The sequence below is a fragment of the Misgurnus anguillicaudatus genome, chromosome 13, assembly GCF_027580225.2.
Source record: "Misgurnus anguillicaudatus chromosome 13, ASM2758022v2, whole genome shotgun sequence".
Classification (NCBI taxonomy): Eukaryota; Metazoa; Chordata; class Actinopteri; order Cypriniformes; family Cobitidae; genus Misgurnus; species Misgurnus anguillicaudatus.
Window position 1 is genome coordinate 32,362,630 of NC_073349.2, and position 21,085 is coordinate 32,383,714.

Genomic DNA, 21,085 nt, shown 5'->3' on the forward strand with positions numbered 1-21,085 from the left:
GATTTATACCATTTTGATGTATGGTGCTCAGTAAATGTTAGACAGTGTGAAACGTGTGACAACATACCCCGCTCTCCCCTAGTTTAAAATAAAATAATATCAAGAGGGTTGTGTGAGGATTTAGAGAACAAGACAGTCATTATTATGTTATTATGTGTCTGAGAGAGACAGAGAGAGAGGTGTGTGTGTGTGTGTGTGTGTGTGTTTGTGTGTGTGTCACGTCTGTTCAAAAGAAATGTCTGTGGATTTTGATTCAGTTCAGACACACACACACAAAGACACACACACACACACACACACACACACACACACACACACACACACACACACACACACACACTTGGTGAATGTGAAATGGATGCTGACTGGGGGTTCACAGGGGATGTGGGGGTCAAAGGTCAAGTGGGGAGTGAGGAGAATGGAATCCAACACACAGACACACACAGTCACGGTTCAAACACTCTTTCACTTGCCATGTCAAACACGACTTTGTGGTTTCAGCAGAAGTTTTAAATTACTGCTGAAAATCTCTCATTTATTTTCTCTCTCTCTCTCTCTCTCTCCATTTTGTGTATAATAATTTCATTTGAAGATTGAGAGATACACTTTTACACAGCTTATCTAACACTGTGTGTGTGTGTGTGGACACTCATCAATCCTGTGCTGCACGTCTGAAAGAGTAAATAATATTGTCTCATTTGAGAGAGAGAGAAAACCAACAAAAAGACAGACAGGCAGCCAGACAGACAGACGGTTGTTGAACGAATAAAAACCAAATGTTTCCAAAATCTAGAGTTTCTTCAGCTGCCAGTCACACACACACACACACACACACACACACACACACACACACACACACACACACACACACACACACACACACACTTGTGCAAAGGATTTTCTTTGTCAGTTCTGCCTGAAAAAACTAAGTTTGATTACATTTCAAATTTTGCGTCCACACCACAACATTGTCAAAATAATCCCCATTTACACAGAGCTGCATAAATGACAAAAATGAAAGAAAAAAACCCTTCAGCTCATTTTTTTGAACTTTTTTTAAGGTAACACGATGCAAAGCTCATCACAACATGTTTTTAGCCCATCATGTGTGTGGCTCACCTATCTGCATCATGTCAAAGTACATGTCTGCTGCACACGCACCGAATGGCTTTATGATAAAAAGACGGTGTTAAGTAAACGCGAGCGTCTCTTTCATTATAAACCCTTTAGATGCGTGTGCAAGCAGAATTTGACATGGCGCATGATGCACCCAAAAGAATGGGTGGGAACACTGCAAAAAAATGAATTCTTACTTAATATTTTTGTCATGTTTTCAGTAGAAATATATAAAAATCCTTAAACCAAGATGTATTTTCTTGATGAGCAAAATGACATAATGTCTCATTTTTAGACAGAAATATACAATTTAAGTGAATTTGTGCTTAAATTAAGCAAAAAATAACCCTGTCAACAGAAATAAGAAACACTTTTTGAAATAAGTTTACTTTTTCCTAAACACTTAATTATTCAAACTAAATTATTACCTAAACATATTTGAAATGATCTTTAATGAGCATCATTCATTTATTTCTCCTGTACTCTGCTGGTGTGCATGCAGCATTTGTATGTAAGTCAGAGCAGTAGTTGGCGATGTTACTTTGTAAAGAAACACAACACACCTGCATACATACATACACATTCTTCTACAGAGAGAGAAATACAAATGATGAAGACAGATCAAACAGAGCAGTTTTTTTTTACTTGGACAATGAAGTAGATTTATTACTACAACTCACACTAGACCATAAAGCAGCAAAATTTAGTAAAGTTTGTTGGAGCATTAAGAAACTCTGGAGCAACACAAACACAAACCGCCATTGTTGTTATTATTTTGAAGTGATTTTTCACATTTAGTAACTGTAATTAGTTACAGGTTGGATTAATTGTGTCTTTAAATTATGTAGTTCCATTACAGGTTACAAGTTACTCCCCAATACATCATACATTACTGTATGTAACATTCACACACTCACACACACAGTCATAGTTCACAGAGATTTGCATTTATATTGTTTACACAGAAATGAAAAGGGCATCATTTTAAAAAACTTGCAGTTTGTAACCCACTTTCAGAGCCTAAAACTTTAAATCATTGTGTAAACGTGGCCTTCATGTAGTTATAAGAGTTTAAAGACAACACTGTTCACAATCATTATTTACAAGCCAAATTTAAACATCATGAGAACGAAATGACTTACCAGATCTGTGAAGCAGAGAAACACAGGCGTTGGTCCAATGGTACCTGCAGAAATGCAAATGTTTAAAGTTCATGGTCAGTTCTTAAAGGTTTTTCTTGTGTCGTGTGAAAACCTCTCAGTCAACATGCACTTTATTTCTGATTATTTAATCTGACAGAATTGATGAACTGTAAGTGATAAACAAAACCTCAGACATTAGATGCCTTCTGCATAATCATATACAGCCTTTTGATTCAGCAGATTCTGATATGACACCACGTGAAGATTTAATCAGACACTGATAACACAGACGACAACTGTCAAAAATCTGAAGATTTCAGGTATAAAAGAGATATTATACAAAATACATCAAATACCTCAGTACAGCTTTACCTCCTGTCAACTTTATGAAACATTTAATCACCTGAAGATCACCTGACCAAGTCTGGGTTTAAATATTCATTCAACTCACCATGATGACTCAATAAAAGAAATGTAAGTCAATGTCTATAAGAGACTTGAAGGAATCACACACACACACACGCACACACACACACACACACACACACACACACACACACACACACACACACACACACAGATGAATAAAATTAAACAAACTCTCAGTGGGAGGGGCCAACTCTGGAAATCTTTAATGTGATTGATCACACAGATTACACTCAGTTAATTATTGACAGATACCCTCATACGTTTACTAAACAAATACTCGTGTTGTTTTGATGCATACAAAATAATAATTACAAAATAATCTTCCTTTAATAATTATAATAAACCTTCAATGTGAAGATCCAGTTAAACTCCCAGAATGCAAAGGTGCAAACGTGCCATTTCAACTTCTCGGGTTCAAAGTTCAAAGAGTTACTGCGACCCGGATGCGTCCGACTCTCGGGCCAGTGTCACCATGGCAACAATTGCACCTCATCCTCCACGTGTCATTTGTGACACAAGAATTTTTCAACATTCCATAATCACGATGTCAACGTCCATTCGTCTCTGTTTGTCTCCTTCTTTTGAGGAGAGACGTCCCTGAGACATGAAGACCACGATTGAGAAGATGAAGACACTTAAAGACCAAGAGACGACGTGTGTCTCAGCTGACCCAGAACGCTGGACTCTGATTGGCTGGTTGATGTTCAACAGTGATTGGATGAATGATTGAGGACAGCGTGATGGACTGAGGAAACCCATAAGAGCTTGTTGGAGAAGAGGCTGGTGGGAAGGCGCGTCAGTATCGCAGGCCGACGCTGTCCTTGCTGTGGAATCGCAGGGTTTGGACGCTGGACAAGATCTTTTTCTGATGTCCAGCTAAAGTCACGCCGATGCGCAGAAGATCCCTGCCAACAAGAGCGCACTTTAAACACACGGTTCTGCTTTGATATCAAACACTGTGATAGATATGTGTGACAGGACGTTCAGGGATGATACGCGTGCGTGATACTCACTCAGTGGAGATGTGTGAAATGAGCTCTATAGATGTGAATCCAGCCTGCAGGAAACTTTCTTCATATCTCTCCATCTTAATGGCTCTGAGCCAATCAGAAACAGACCTGCACTGAGACAGTGGTGGGAGAGGACGCTGGTCCAGCAGAGGGTGAGACAGCCTGAGAGAGAGAGAGAGAGAGAGAGAGAGAGAGAGAGGAAATGAATATAATAATAACCTGATGAGGTGAAGATACAGCATTCTTCATGAGGACTAAATAACACACACACACACACACATTTGTTAAAGCACATTCAAATTAAAAATGACGCAGTAACACAACTACACAATACTTCAGAGGTACAAACCCATCACTGAGGCGTCCTGTAATCTTGAGAGAGGCGGGGTTACGGATGAGTCTATCAAGCGCGGAGACGATGGCACAAAATCGTGGCCGTGATGAGCGCTCTTTCTGCCAACAGTCTAACATGAGCTGATGAAGAGACGCGGGACATTCTGGAGGAGGAGGCAGACGATAATCCTGCTCGATGGCATTTATCACCTATAAACACACAACAATAAACACTCAGTTCAATGATCACATGAATATAAACACAGTGAAAGAGGAGATAATTCACAGTCACACTTACATCTTGGTTGCTCATGTCCCAGTAAGGTCTCTCTCCAAATGACATCACCTCCCACATGACGATACCATAACTCCAGACATCTGATGCAGATGTGAACTTACGGAAGGCGATCGCTTCTGGAGCCGTCCAGCGAATCGGAATCTTCCCACCCTGAGACACAAAGAGCCAATCGGATTATAACGTGTGTGTTTGTGCATGAACGAGTGTGTGTTTGCATGTGTGCACGTGTGAGCGTTCTCACCAATGAGCTGGTGTATGTTGGGTCAGATGAGTTCTCTGTCAGAAATCTGGACAGGCCGAAATCGGACACCTTACACACCAGGTTACTGTTGACCAGAATGTTCCGTGCCGCGAGGTCGCGATGAACGTAACTCATTTCCGACAGGTACTTCATTCCAGACGCGATCCCGCGCAACATTCCCACTAACTGAATAGGAGTGAACTGACCATCATTTAACTGCAGACAGACAGAGAGAGAGAGAGAGAGATAAAGAATTAAATATACAGATTTAAAGGAATAGTTCACCCCAAAAACAGGACATACAGAGAGATAAACCAGACACCAACCCGCAGGAATGAGTCCAGCGCTCCGTTCTCCATGTACTCGGTCAAGATCATGACGGGACAGGACGCCGTGATCACTCCCTCCAGGTGAATGATGTTAGGATGCTGAAACTGACCCATGATTGACGCCTCAGACAGGAAGTCCCGCCTCTGCTTATCTGTGTAGCCACCCTTCAGGGTCTTAATAGCCACATAGTTTTCTTTCTTCCCGGGGACCTTTAACCGGCCGCGACACACCTCACCAAACTCACCTGCATACATGCGAGAACTATGAGTGATGTCATGAACGCTATCAGATTCACACACAATGCTGTAATGTGAGATCTGCTTTAATCTCTCTGTGTGTGTCCCATATTACTGCTGTTCACTGAGGAAACATGAGACGCACACACACCACACCTGCACACAACAATCATACACGCAAGTTCTCACCGGCACCGATAACCTCCTCGATTTTGACAAACGACACGTCGATCTCTTTAGCGAATTCCCTCACGGCCTCGTTCGGATCCTCGTATGTAAACGGATCGATGTAAACTTTGATCCCTGTTGATACGGCACAAAAGTATGCGGTCAACTTCAGCTCTCAACGTGAAGATCTTACAATCTGATTGGCTGAGAATTGACCCCTCAGTAATCCTAAACACACTACTGTATTGTACTGTACTGTATATACTCATGACTGATCTTAAACTGTGTGTCAAACTACAGAAGACTACTTTTACTTTAATACAGTCTCATCCAGTACTTAAAGGGGACATTTCACCAGACTTTTTAAAGATGTCAAATAAATCTTTGGTGTCCCCAGAGTACATATGTGAAGTTTAAGCACAAAATATCCCACAGATCATTTATTATAAGATTTTAAAAACAAACACTTTGTACGCCTTAGCAATAATTTGCTGTTTTCGGGTGTGTGTCCTTTAAAATGCAAATGAGCTGAAGAAATGCAAACACTGATCGCCATAATGGTGGTTTGCTGAAATTGTGCTGTCAATCATTTCTCTCTGCACTAAATGTCAGTGCCGTGGTTGGATAGTGCAGATTAAGGAGCGGTATTATTATAATAAGATCTTCTTCTGACATCACAAGGGGAGCCAAATTTCAATGAGCTATTTTTTCACATTATTGCAGAGAATGGTTTACCAAAACTAAGTTACTGGGTTGATCTATTTCACATTTTCTAGGTTGATAGAAGCACTGGAGACCCAATTATAGCACTTAAACATGAAGTCAGATTTTCATGATATATCCCCTTTAAAATTGTACTTTCTAAGAATGTATAAAATATACACACACACTTATCATCTCTGCTCATGTACCAGCATGAATGAATGTTTTTAGCCTGATGAAATGACTTTTTTATAATTAGTCAGAAGATTGCAGGGTTATGCATGATGTTAAAAATGCTGTTCAAGCTACAAGAGTTTGAGTTTAAACACAATACTCACCCTGACCCATCAGAAACTGACCACTTTTATCTGGGTCTGGATCCCTTATTCGGCTGGACCGCCTAAGACACAGACAGACAGACAGACAGAGTTAGACAGACTATATGTGTTTGTTTTTAAAGAAATATTCCTAATGTGACTGTGATGGTTTGATTCTGCTCGAAAAGAAGGTTTATGACTAAATTAAAGGTGTTCAATCTCTCTCTCTCTCTCTTTCTCTCTCTCTCTCTCATCGTTGTTTTGATTGAATTCCAGTCTTATGACTGCAAGTTTCTGTCTGTTGTGTGAAGAGACCCTGCAGCTGTCTCACTCACTCTTTCTCTTTCTCACACACTTTCTCTCTTCTCAAGGTCAGATATGACTAAAGCTCATTTTCACGATTCAAGGGACATCCTTAAACAGACAAATAAATGCAGCTAAAAGGCCTGTGTTTATATGACAAGTCCTCAATTATACAGATAGATAAATGTGTGTGTGTGTGTGTGTGTGTGTGTGTGTGTGTGTGTCTGTGTGTATCAGTGTGTGTGTGTGTGTGTGTGTGTGTGTGTATCTGTGTGTGTGTGTGCTCCAGGGGTCAGATTCATTGTTTCAGTAAGAGTCTATATGGAGACAGCTTTGGGTGGACACATCCTGTTCCCCTTACAAACACACGCACACACACACACACACACACACACACACACACACACACACACACACACACACACACACACACACACACACACACACACACACACACACACACACACACACACACACACACAGCTACTGATTTACCCGCAGTGCATTATGGGTGCTGTAACTCTTATTCATACATTAACTTCTTACCTGAAACAAAACACGGCTACAATCACAACAGCGATGAGAACGAGCAGCCCGACGGCGCTCAGCACACCAGCGAGCATCAGACGAGATGGAGATTCTTCAACTGAGAAAAAGACCAAATGGACAGTACAGCACAAATAAATACACTTCCTGTTTAACCAAAGACTGTAGAAATAAAGACACTATAAGATTTCTGTGAGGATGAGGATTTATGGGAAAGAAATGACAGCTAACGTTAGTCATGAAGCACATACAGTACGGCAAGACGTGTGTACCGTCAGGAAGTGTGCTGATGACGGTGACGGGACTGAAGTGTCCGTATCCAGCGGCGGTCCGTGCTCTGACCTGCACCTGATACTGTGACGCTCGAGCCAGATCATTCAGACTCACAGAGTTACTCCTGCTGTTGACATACTGCCAGCCGTCATCCTGACCCTTTAAACACCAAAGGTCAAAGGTCAGGAACAGAAAACAAACACACAGACACACGCACACGTTTGTCTCTGCATGTGTTTGCTTGTCACCTTTAAACTGTATCTTAGCTGATATTCCTGAACACTGTGAGGTGTCTGTGATGGAGCCGCCCAGCTGAGGGACACTGTGGTCTCTGATGCTTTAGTCCTCCTGATGCCTGATACAGGAACAGCCACTAAATAAACACACACAAACACATCAAAACTCAGTGCAAGCAAACACATTAAGACCAACAACAGCATGCAAGTATTAAAATAATTTCATATGAAGATTAAATAGAAACGGAAAAATGTTGTGGCCTCTCATCTCACCGTCTCTGCTGGTGGTGATGTTTACTGATTTGGAGGCGGGGCTTGCGTGACTGGCAGCGCTCACTCCATTCTGAGCGAAGACCGTGAACATGTATGCGGTGTGTGGGAGAAGCCCACGGATCACGACGCGCCTCCCGCCGACTCCCACCTGTCCCGGACTATAAGTGACGCCGTCTGCGCACTGAACGCAGCTGGATCCCCCGCAGCGCTTACACTCGATTCTGTAGATGAGATCAGAACGACCGCCCCGGTCCAGAGGTTCAGACCACTCCAGAGTCACCACAGTATCATTAACCTGAGTGATGATGCTGCGCGGGGCAGACGGAGGTTCTGTACAAACACAAACACAGAGTCTCATGTCAGACTGGATATCAGTGTGTGTGTGGGTGTGTGTGTGTGTGTGTGTGTGTGTGTGTGTGTGTGCTCACTGGTACACGCTGTTTCAGGGAGGTCACTGGCTGCTCTGTAGAATCCTGAACGACACAAACACAAACTGGAACCAGGGGATATTGTGTTGCTGTTCTCTGGACACACACGACACAAACCTCCACCCACAGATGCTTTATACTGACCGGATCCACATGCTACACAAAGACAGACAGAATAAACACACACTGATCATCATACAACACACATGAATAAAACAAGTGTTTCTACTGTTTAATACAGCAACATGACATCACACACACACACACACACACACACACACACACACACACACACACACACACACACACACACACACACACACACACACACACAAACAGGCTGGAGCAGGTGGCTGAAGTTGTTTGTACTAATTATTCTTTGTATTGCCCCCGTCTGACTCTATTATTTGAGTACAACAGGCAGGTCAATGGGGGCCTGAGACCAGATTGGCTGTGTTCAACCAACCACACATGCATCCACATACACACACAGACCCACGCACGCACACACACACACACACACACACACACACACACACACACACTTTAAACAGAAGTTTGTTTAAAGCTGTATGTTGTTTTTAAAGAAGTGATATTGTTGATTATCATTAAACATAAAACTAAAAGAGAAATGCAGATAAAGACCTCAGCACACATTTTTTTACTCTTGTGAATCAATTTTAAAAACTCTCACTTAAAAGCGGAGTCCATGATGTTTGAAAGCCAATGTTGATATTTGAAATCACATAAACAAACACGCCCCTACCCCAATAGAATCTGGACCTTCTGTTAATAGACCCGCCCCACACATACGCAACCGGGCATTTGATTTGATTTGATTGGCTATAAGTGTGTTTTGGTAGTCGGCCCGTCTCCTTTTCCAACGCGTTTTTCAAACATCGTGGACTCCGCCTTTAAGTGCTTACTTAGTTTACTTTCAAATGAAATTGTGTCATCATTTACTCATCATAATGTTGTTCTAAATCTGTATGAAATCCTCTTTTCTGATGAACACAAAAGCAGATATTTTGAGAAATGATGGTTCTCACACAGAAGATAGTGACCATTGACTTCCATAGTAGAAATAAAAAAATATGATGGAATTCAATGGGTACACCATCAACTGTGTGCTTACCGTCATTTATCAAAATATCTTCTTCATCATTTATCACAATACTTCCATAATATTTTTTTCCTACTATGGAGGTCTATGGTCACCATCTGCTGTGTGCTTACAATCATTTCTCAAAATATCTTCTTTTGTGTTCATCAGAAAAAAGGATTTCATACAGATTTAGAACAACATGAGGATGAGAAAATGATGACACAATTTCATTTTCAAAATAGACAGAAATGTTTATCCCCAAAAATGGTTATAAAATATTATAGATTCATATCGTCTTCCACTGTGGTTGACTTTATTTTTTAACCAGTATCAGTTTTGATCATAACTAGCAAACGTTCATTTATTTTCAGCATTGAACTCTTCAAATGTCACTTTATTTACATATTGCCAGAGTTGTTTTCTTATAGTGAAAATAAAAACAAAAGTGCCTGAGGGCCATCTGTGTGTGTTTGTTTCTGTGTGTGTGTGTGTGTGTGTGTGTGTGTGTGTGTGTGTTGAGCAATTGAGCAAAGCCTCTCTTTGCTGACATCAAAAGAAAAAAATGATTCAGTCTCACATCTACTGTTTTTTTCATGTTGTACACCATGTCTATAGTACTATTTGGATGGGATTAGTTTTCCGTAGGGATGTGGGGTAAAGCAATTTTTATCAGAGCTTCTCAGTGATTTTAGTCCTGTCCAAATGCTCCATGTCAGTAATCATTACGGACAATGTCAGTAAAGATTACGGCGTCTTTTACCTTCTGTAAAAAGGTCTGGAGAAATGACCTCAGGTAATACTAATCCAGTGCGAATAGACCAGCTGTAAATATACACGTAAATCGCGTCATTTCTTTTAATTTGTGGGTTTCTTTTTAATATAAAAGCACTTAAAGAAGCATTTACTTGTGTTCTAGGTGGAAAAACAAGTCAATGGCAAGTCAGTTCCTGAATAACACGACACAAACTTAAAAAAAAGTCAAATTTACTTCTCAGAGGCGCGGAACTGTGTATGAAACTGATGTTATCCCCAAACTGAAATTAAACACAATAGCTGCGTTTACATGGACATTTGTAATCCGTTTAAATGATCAATCTGAATAAAAATGCTCCATGTAAACACCTCAATAGGACTAAAAAGTGCCAATCTGATTAAAAATCTAATCCGCTTGTTAGGGGTGGTTTATACCGTTTGTAATCCGCTCAAAATGACATGTATACACTTGATCGGATGGATAACTGAAACTGGGATGCTCTGCGCATGTGCCATCTTTTCTTTTTTTAATGGTGCATTTCCGCCACCTACAGGACGGGAGTGTGGAGCATATGCACACGTGCAATGACGTAGATTGCCGTAATGACATGTGACGCAAATAACTTGAGTTTGTTTTGTACGTTTTGTTGAAGGAAGTCACAAGAAGTGATTGTCTTGTTAATCTTGTTCCTATTATCCTTCCAATTCCCCATAAAGTGATACAAGACAGCGTTGTCCGGTCAATCCATGATTTATTCTCTGATCCACAAACGCGTGTGTTTGGACTCGCTCTCGCGAACGGTCTCTGCAGCAGCACGTGAAGTAAAATCCGCTTTTTGGCCACACGTGATTGGGTGTTTTTGCTACTGCTTTATTGAGGCACAAAGCAAATCTTGAAACAGCGTGAAACTATATTTGTGCAATGTGCGCATGTCAAATGATCAAATCTGATGTAAATCTTGTGTCATATAAACACGCACATCAATCCGATCACATTATTAAGTGTTCATGTAAACGCTATGATAGGATTTATTAATCGGAAGGATTTTAATCTGATGGAGGCAAAATGTGTCCATGTAAACGTAGCTAGTGTTTTGCGTTTTCCTCGTCTGTCATGTTGTTTGCACATCTGATATCAGGAAGCAAGGTAACGTGCACGTGAAGACATGAGGTGACGCGCTTTGCAAATGAGTTACCCCTTCCCACTTCTGAATGTTTTACTGAGATTTCTTATCCCATCCGAATTGACCATTTATATTACAGACTGTGTCCTGTGGTCAAATTACATTACGCCATCTACCCCTGTAAAACTAATCCCGTCCGAATAGGGCTTATGATGTAAAGTGTGTATGCATATAAACAGAGACATTTACAGCAAACAAAAAAAGACAAACGAGTAGTGATGGGTAAAGTATTACTGTATTAAACAGACTAAATTATTAAAACCGCAGTATCTATAAGCTCCGCCCTTAAAGGTTCTCCTGATGGTACTTATATGTCATTGCTACATTAACATTATCCTGCACGTTATCTCAATAACCATTTCTAAATCTGCAATAAACAGAAGAGCGCGCACACAGATTGTGTCTACTCTGTTACAGCGCACACAACACAACTGACAGACATCATTTATAGAGATAGCAGAACCGACACTGACAAGACCTTATCAAAGAACACTCAGCAAATAAATTCACAAAGTTAAAATCCAGCGAGATGACATCACACAAGAGTTTTCTAATGAATGAATGAATGAATGAATGATGGACTCACCTCTGCAGCGTTCAGAGTCCACAGGCTCGTATCCCGGTTTACATGCACAAGATGACGAGGGAGGCCCCACCCACTGTCCGTCTTCCCCACAAAACATAGTGGGTGGGTGTGGATTCTGACCCGTGGAGGCGGAGTTCTCCACACACACGCCCTCGGCCTGCTGCACCAGCGAATGAGGGACCGTTTCAGGAAAGGAGGAAAACGCGTGGGTGACGGAGGGGCATTTTTTGAAGAAGACCCTGACGGACAGCAGGGCCATACACGCCCCCTGAGCCTGGAAGGCCAAATAAAAGCCCTTCTTTGAAAGAGGGCCCAAGCGCACCGTCTTCACATTGAACTTTTTCTCACCACCGCGCCGCAACAGGAAGTCGGCCGCAACGGTGTCCACCTGCGGCATAAGAGAACGGTTCATCAAACTGGGGCAAAATGACACGACAACACTGTGTTTATCATTATACAACATCATACGACTGCGCTAGTGTCAGCCTGAATCGGTCAGCACTAGTGAGCATGCACCTACAACCATACCTTACTGTAGGGGTTTTCCATCCAAGCGGGATATGTGGGTGTGGCGTTGTCCTCATCGCTCTGGTAGTAATAAAAATTAAATGTCTCTTTGCAGGTGCGGTAGCTGGACGGCATAGCAGAACATTCCATCATGGTGAAACGAATCTCTACGTACACCTGAGACGCCCCGCGCCGCGGGATAAACCTTGTCCTGAGCCAATGACTCGTTGAGCTGTCCATTGGACAAATCTGAATGGTGCGGACACTGTTGCCCTCTTCATCCAAACCGCTCATCTCCTCCCACTAACACAACAATAAGAAAACATCATCTCACACCTGATCAACTTTAATCAAAGACACCAAAGCAATGTGTGTGTCTGTGTGTGTGTGTTTTACCTCAGAGTCACTGCTGGGATACACGGTCCATCTCAAATCAGAGGTTTCTAGTTTAGTGTTCATCAACACCTCTGGGGGAGAAAAGAGAAAGAAAGAGAGATGTTATGAATCATACCTATTCATATTTAATAACAATATTTATAAAAGAATATTACTAAATAAAATACTGTTCATCAGGGGTCTTCAACTTTCTTCAAATAGATTTTTAAAATGCAAATATGATGCGTTTTTGTGATAGGTCATACAGTAAAAAACATGCATTTCATGCAAACATCTTGTATCCAGTATTTTGCCTTTTAAATAAATGAAAACGCATTTTCTTTTTCAATACTTTAAAAACAATTGCAGTTTAACATTACACGAGCCAAATGTTAATAGTTCAATTATGAATATTGCACAAAAATGCAAGTGTAAATAATCAACACATGTATTTTTGTATAGCACTAACTGTAATGCAGAGCTCTAAAACTTCTTTTGTTTATAACTCTTTCATCAATTGTTATATTTCAAATATTCACAACATATAGTCAGTTTTCTCCTAATGACTAAATTGCACTTCATGTTTTATTTTTTTATAGTTTAAAGATATATAAACCGCCTTTTCATTGTACACTACATTCGGACACGACTGTCGGTGTTCGCCCCCTAATGGCAGTTGTAATGAAATTTTTGTTTACTCTTTAATCCGTGTCAACATAGGAGAGAAGCTCATTCCATCGCCTTTAAACTATGAATATATTTATATTTAATAATTAGGGGTGTAAATCGGACAGTTCATTACAATGCGATACAATATCAATTTTCTCTGCCAGCGATGCGATTTTTGCCAATACATCAAACGCTTCTATGTGATTATGATTCAAACCGATTCTATTAATTTATCAATATTTTTTATTACGTGCCTAGTTAAGAAGTAAAATTTTTACTTACAAATGCAACCAAAATATAACACATTGATGGATCCTACCTTAGATCCTCACGTGCAGAATGTTTTTATTATTGTGGGTTTTTTTGTATTATTTCTAATCATTTATTTACCTAATTATCATAATAATTTTATAATCATTAGTTATCCATATAATGCAATATCCATATAATTGTTTATTTGATTTTTCAATATTATTTTATCATTATCAATTTCATTATTATCATTACATTATTATTCATTTATCCATTAATTTATTCATTATATTTCTATATTTTATTCATTATATTTCTATGATTCATATGTCTTATTGATTTCACTGTTATTCAGTCTTATAGTGGTTTCACATTTTGTGAAGTTTCATGAGATGTCCTGTCTGTGTATAAACAGAGATAGATAAAGAGAATGTTTATGGAAGCTCAAGGTTTGTGGGATGTTGCTATTAAGCATTTTGGTATAACATTGCATTCATGCTGGTTAGACGAGGTTTGAACATTGAGACATATGAAACTGTCCATCAATAAAACGCTGTTCTATTTTATCATCTAAACCTTCGTCTCATGTCCTGTTTGTGATCTCCTCTAGCAACAATTGATCAACCTCTTAACTGACAGAAGCCTGTTAAACATGTAAATGTATATTTTCTGACGTGATCTGGCGTCCGGGGCTGGATCTGTTTTTTTTATTTTGTCTGGTGTGGAGACCTGATCTAACAGTTTTAGTGTAGTCGGCAGTAAAATAGATGTGCCATAAACATAACATTACTGCCTGAATTTCTAAAGTATTTGAGTATATGTGTAAATAACCAAAAAGAAAGTAATAAAATGTTCAAAATCTCAATGTAAAATCTATTAACTGCCAATAATAATAATCACAATTTCAATATTAAGTTAAATAATTGACAATTATGATCGTGCAGCCCTAACACACACACACACACACACACACACACACACACACACACACACACACACACACACACACACACACACACACACACACACACACACACACACACCCTTTCACCTGGTGTAACTTTTTTCAGTTCAGAACAACGTTAATTTACTAACTTGCTGCTTTACACAAAGAAAAGGAAGAACATGGGAGGAGAGGAAACATCCATCTAGTCTCTCTGTCTGTCTGTCTGTCTGTCTGTCTGACTCTTCTATTGTTTTCAGTGAAAACACAATAATACCCAGGAGAGAATTCAGAGCCAAAAAGTGATCGAGTGACATTTCCATTTATTTAACACACATGCACACGAACACACACACACACACACACACACACAACGACACAAGAACATACACACAGGAGGGCTGGCAGAATTCCTGTTCATTCCTGAGTGTCCATGGAGCGGAACAGCAAAATTACACACTCAAAACACACACACGCACGCGCACACACACACACACACGCACACACACACACACACACACACACACACCTCTAATCCACTCGGAACACACACAGAATGAGTTAAAGAGAGAGAGAGAAGTCAAATAGGCAGCTGAAATAGTTCAATCATACAGAGAAAGAAAAAGAGAGAGACAAAGAAAGAGAGAGAGAGAGAGAGAGAGAAAGAGAGAGAGAGAGAGAGAGACCTTCTTAAGTCTGGAGTATAGTCCGTTTTTTTAAGTGTACGTGAACGTCCGGGAGCTGTCGAACACACAGCCTTGTAAAGTATCGTTTATTTGTACGTGTACACAGACGCTCAACGCATGCACACACTACATTCTCCTTTAGACGCATGCGAACTACACGTACAATGTATGCAGTAGGGATCGACCGATATGGATTTTTCAGTGCCGATGCCGATACCGGTTTTTGTTTCATCAGCCTTAGCCGATGACCGATACAGCTACCGATTTTCTTGAGCCAATATTTGGAGCCGATACTGCTTTTGCTCACTCAATTTACATTATAAAAATTAAGTAAAAAATGGCATGTTGTTAAAAAGAGATGTTATTAGTTTGGACAGACATTTTTTTTTAGTCTAGGACTATTCTAATCACTGTCCAGGAAACTGCCCCATAGAGATGAGAAATAAAACCCGCTTTGTTCAGTTAGGCTGAGCTTTCGATGTTGTCATGGAAAGGTTGGGTTTTTTTTAGTCACATGACCTGCAATCGCTTTCTGCTTCCAGCACTCTGTCTGTAAATAATGCCGGAAAAAAACTGCGAACACGAAAGCCATGTATCGGCCAATGCCGATATATATAAAACTCCCAAATATCGGCCCGATATATTGGCCGGCCGATATATCGGTCTATCACTAGTATGCAGGGTTTCAAAAATCCAGCAGGGCCAAATCTGATGATGAAAATTTCATCACGTGCGCTGTACGTGGACCCTCGTGTATGTTTAAAAATAGACCATACTTCCACCTTTACACTGACCATCTTAAGAACAGAACGTGATGCATGACATCATCATTGTATTACTCTCTGATTGGACAAATTTGTCACAATCACTCATCAGCAAATTAAATGTCATTGGCTTTCACGGGCTTATGTGGCAGCTGATTGGATAAAAGGTGAAGGTTTGATTGGTTCAAGATGAGTAATTAGGCTGCGGTCCAGAGATTTCCAAACATACATTCATACTTTTTAATGTACTGCATATTAAAAATAATCATTGTTAATAATCAGACGAGTTTCTCTTTATTGGTTCTGCAATCATACACAGACAGACAGACAGACAGACAGACAGACAGACAGACAGACAGACAGACAGACAGACAGACAGACAGACAGACAGACAGACAGACAAAGGCAGACAAACGTCTGTGGCATCATGATGTTTATAGTCCTGTAACAAGTGCTGCGTTCTTAGAATGCTATGTTAAGTTTTATAACACATTTCTAAAGTCGTCATCTGTTTCTGTTGTGTGTTTTATGTACGCAGCAATTTAATGAGGTGCTTGTGAAACACTGTCACTATACAGAAGTGACTTAAAGGTGCCATAGAATATAAAACTGTATTTATGTAGACATAGATGAATTATAAGAGTTGTGTACATGGTAATGACATATTGTGAGCCTTAAACACGGTCCTTTCCTCCTTCTTATGTAAACTTTGTGCATGCAAAAGAGCGCTGGAAAACAGACCAATCATAACATAACACCAACTGTGACGTTACAGTCCAGATGTACACACCAACATTAAATCACATTAAATTACAATGTTACAATGCTAAAAACAAGTTGTGACTGCTGAGTTAGCGCTACATGCTAGTTAATGCTATATGCTAGTTAATGTTATATGCTAGTTAATGCTATATGCTAGTTTGCACTGTATGCTAGTTAATGATATATGCTAGTTAATGCTAGATGCTAGTTAATGCTATATGCTAGTTTGCGCTGTATGCTAGTTAATGTTATATGCTAGCGTTTAGGCTGAAGTTCTACTATTGACGTTACAGTTACGTTTTGCAGGTCCATGCTAAAAAAACACAAACTTCCCACTCAGAAACGTCCATTAACAATCTCTAAACAATTGATTATTTCTCAAAATCTGATACAGACTCAAACATTATTATTCATGACCCTTTCAAATAAGGTAATAATAGACCATTTTATTATAAAGACAAATCCTAGGGTTGTAAATGGACATGAAAAACTGACTCTGGATCATTTTTGCACTTAATAGAGCAACATAGCTTCTATGTGGATATCAGGAAACAATTTAACAGATTATTACAATGCATTTTGTGGCACCTTTAATACCAACAACTTAACTCATAGTGTGAAGAAGTTTGAGCTGCAGTAGTTAAAAACACTTTAAAGGAAAGTGTGAATGCAAGAAGAGGTAAGCTTCACTTTTTAATCCACCTAAACAGGTCTAAGTTTAGCTCTTTTAAAGAAGACTCAAGAAAACACCCTAAAAGAGAGAATCATGAGGGGGTCAAGGGTCAATTCTCATGCTAATCCTTCTATTTATGTCTGTTTCTCTGCTGAGAAAAATCTGGTTAACAGGATTTGGGAACATCAAAACCTCTCTCTCTCTCTCTCTCTCTCTCGCTCTCTCTCACACACACACACACACACACACACACACACACACACACACACACACATTGTGGTAATTAACCAAAATTCCAGTCACAAAGTCTAAACACCAGATACACACACACACACGACAACAGAGGTGAACAACTGGAGGTCCAACCCAAAACACGCTCGCTCTGCCTCTCTCATCGACTGCAATTTGAAAACCAAATCTCCTCCGGTTTGCATCCATGTGTGGAAAAACCACAGTACAAAGAGAGAAAGAGAGAGAGAGAGAGAGAGAGAGAGAAGAAGAGATGGAGTGTGTTTAATGCAAAATCTCTTAAGTTGACCATATTGAAGGTGTTAAGGTTCATTGAGCAGTGCTTTAGAAACACAGCTTGTCTTATTGTGACTTCTAAGCTTCTTCTTCTGCTGCTCTTTTGTTCTTTAACAATGAGCTTCAGCTGTGCATCCATCCCACCAGATTAACTACCACAGCTGGTTAACTTTACCAGCATGGAAAACACTCACTGATAGGGGAGGACATGAGCTCATGAGATGAGTTTTCCACACCACGAACCTCCTGACTTTGACTTCCAATTACTCGTTTGACTTTCGTCCATTTTATGGTCTTTTACAGACTCGTCCCGTCTCGCTGACGTGTAAAAAAACCTCAACCACTGTGAGTTTACAGCGGTATCCCATTTAACATTTCAGTTTCTGTGAACTGTGAAGTTTTGGTGACCCTCTCGTCATCTGTCTCGCCGCTGGACGTGTCCACATTATTTGTTCAGTGTCAGATATTGTTGATCTTACAGGGAACAAATGAAAGTCTTTACATTCATCGTGACCAAAGGAAAAACATAATCATGAAGATCCTCCGCTGGCGTCTGTCTGAATGACCCTCGACCATACAGTGCTCTAAAAAGATTACTGAAACTAAACTAACTCTCATTTCAGAGGTCATTGACGTCCTCAAAGGTAAAGAGTAAGACGACGGGTAAAGTAAACGGTGATCATCTGATCTTTATCATTCGGATCAACGCGTGTCACTAAATTTAACCCTGAAGAAGTTTCTGCTGTTACTTGATCATTTTGCTGGTTTTCCTCGGTCGGGAGCCATGAAATGTGGAACCAATCCACCGACACCCGTCAAGACAAGAGAATCACACACACACGCACGCACGCACGCACGCACACACACACACACACACACACACACACACACACACACACACACACACACACACACACACACACACACATGCACAGACACACACAGAAAACACACACAGACACAAGCACACACAGACACACACACACACACACACACACACACAGATATGAGAACATTAAATACTGAGTTAATCATTACAGGCCACAGAGAGAGAAACTCTCGTGATGTGTGACAGTTTGTGTTGTTTTGTGTCAGTTGTGAGACTTTAAGGTTTTCACACTGCGCTTAACCCCGGGTTATATTTGTTCTAAACTCTAGGTTAAGGAGCGTTTCACATTTGTCATTTAGAAGCGGGGTTATCCCTGAAATTAACCCAGGGTTATGATACCCTGCTATGAAGCATTGTGGTGCCAAACGCATGCAGTGTGAAACGAATCAGGTTTATAATGATATGACTCAATGCTTAGAAACGAACAGCCAATCAGAAACTGAAGAGCATGTACCTCATATCACGTCTGTGTACTAAAAACACTTTAATATGAGTAAAAAGACATCCCAGGAGGCTTAATAAAGCCAAGAGAGATTTACGTTGTTACCTTTCCTGTCACAGATGTGAAAGGCAAACGGTTATTTTAATTCAGTTAGTTTGACATCACTTTTATCCAATCATGACCAGTGTTGACACCGCAAATATGCAATAAAAAGTTAACCCAGAGTTTAGAAACGTCAGATTATGAATACCCAGGGTTATCTCTTAACCCCTTGTTAAGTATGAACAGTGTGAAACCCTGGATTCTGTTAACCAAGGGTTAGAATTAACCCAGGGTTAACTATTTTAAGTTTGAAAATCCCTTTTAAAGGAAACAGTGTTTCAGTCTGGTGTCATGTCACGCATCTTTGTTCTGGTGTTTTATTTAAATAATCTGTAATATTAAACTGAATGATTCATCTGTAAAGAAACACAATACAGCAGCTCGAGAGGGTTTTGGTTCTTGATTGGAATTGATATTGAACTTTACTATAGCAGATTCTTGTATCCACAAATTGAACTAAAACAGAAATGATTTCAAACATAATCACTGTTGTTTTATAAATACAACCTGAAATCATATAAGTGTGAGAGGAACTATTAAAAACTTTGACATTTAAATTGACAAGCCTTTAATTTGAATAACAAATAAAATCTAAATGTTCTTAAGTTCATTTTTTTCTTCTTGAACTGTTTATCTTAGTAATAATAGCACCAACACGTGAAAACACACATCAATGATAATAACGTAATAATAACTGATAATCAATCATACCTTCTTCTGCTGTGATCAGTCCAGTTAACCCGAACCAGAAGAGAGAAATAATCCAGCATACATGATCCATCATCTCAGATCTGATCCAGATTCAGATTCGGATCGATCTATCCCGCCTCTCAAACCGCATCAAAGTCCAACTTTTAAAAATAAATAAATCGTCCACCTCATGAATGATGTTTATAAACTAACGTTAGCTGCTGTCGTCTTTGGTGTGTGTTATACACGACATATTAAAATATGATCTTAGGATCTGATCTCGGGTCCAAACCCAAACCAGAATAAGAAAAGTTTTTCCACTTTCTAATATTAAAATTCAGATTTACGTCAGATGCAACTCAATCCTGCGCGTGCTCGTCCTGTAAAAAACTTCCACAACTTCCAGAAGTGTGTAATTCATCTGTTTAAATCCTCTCGTAGTTTATAATCCGTGTATAATTTATAGTGTTACGTCGTGAAGTTTCAAAGGAAAGAAAAACAATGAAAGAAGTAACGCGGAGTTTCAGTCGACGCAAGTTTTCCTCTGGAAAAGACTCAAGAGACTCCGATCCGATCCGATGAGAGCGAGGCTAGTCTTAAACCCCGCCCACTACACGCCCATATATCAAATAGCTTTCTTTCATTGGTCCGTTTCTCTGTCTGTACAGAAAGAAACATGAGCGCGCTTTAGTGAAGAGTTCCACACGAATCAACAAATAAGAGTTTAATGTTAGAAAAATCATTAATAAAACATTTACATCCTATAGACACATTTGATATCTATATTTTAGTATTTA

The 21,085-nt window shown here is 39.8% G+C and overlaps 1 protein-coding gene across 2 annotated transcripts; it reads right to left on the reverse strand.

The window, feature by feature from the left end:
* Positions 1–2,864: 2,864 nt before the first annotated feature.
* ephb4b (eph receptor B4b) lies at positions 2,865–20,864 on the reverse strand. 2 transcript variants are annotated; one of them, XM_055189492.2, is made up of 17 exons: positions 20,310–20,864; positions 12,913–12,983; positions 12,538–12,819; positions 12,010–12,397; positions 8,382–8,537; positions 7,954–8,283; positions 7,693–7,817; positions 7,444–7,603; positions 7,172–7,271; positions 6,344–6,405; positions 5,325–5,438; positions 4,896–5,143; positions 4,570–4,785; positions 4,329–4,478; positions 4,047–4,240; positions 3,701–3,859; positions 2,865–3,592 (listed from the first exon to the last, which is right to left on the reverse strand). In XM_055189492.2, the coding sequence occupies exons 1-17, from the start codon at positions 20,380–20,382 to the stop codon at positions 3,484–3,486; spliced, it is 2,937 nt and encodes a 978-aa protein (XP_055045467.1). In that variant the 5' UTR covers positions 20,383–20,864; the 3' UTR covers positions 2,865–3,483. The 2 variants fall into 2 exon arrangements, with proteins under 2 accessions (XP_055045467.1, XP_055045466.1); XM_055189491.2 differs by having other exon boundaries at positions 7,423–7,603.
* Positions 20,865–21,085: the final 221 nt, after the last annotated feature.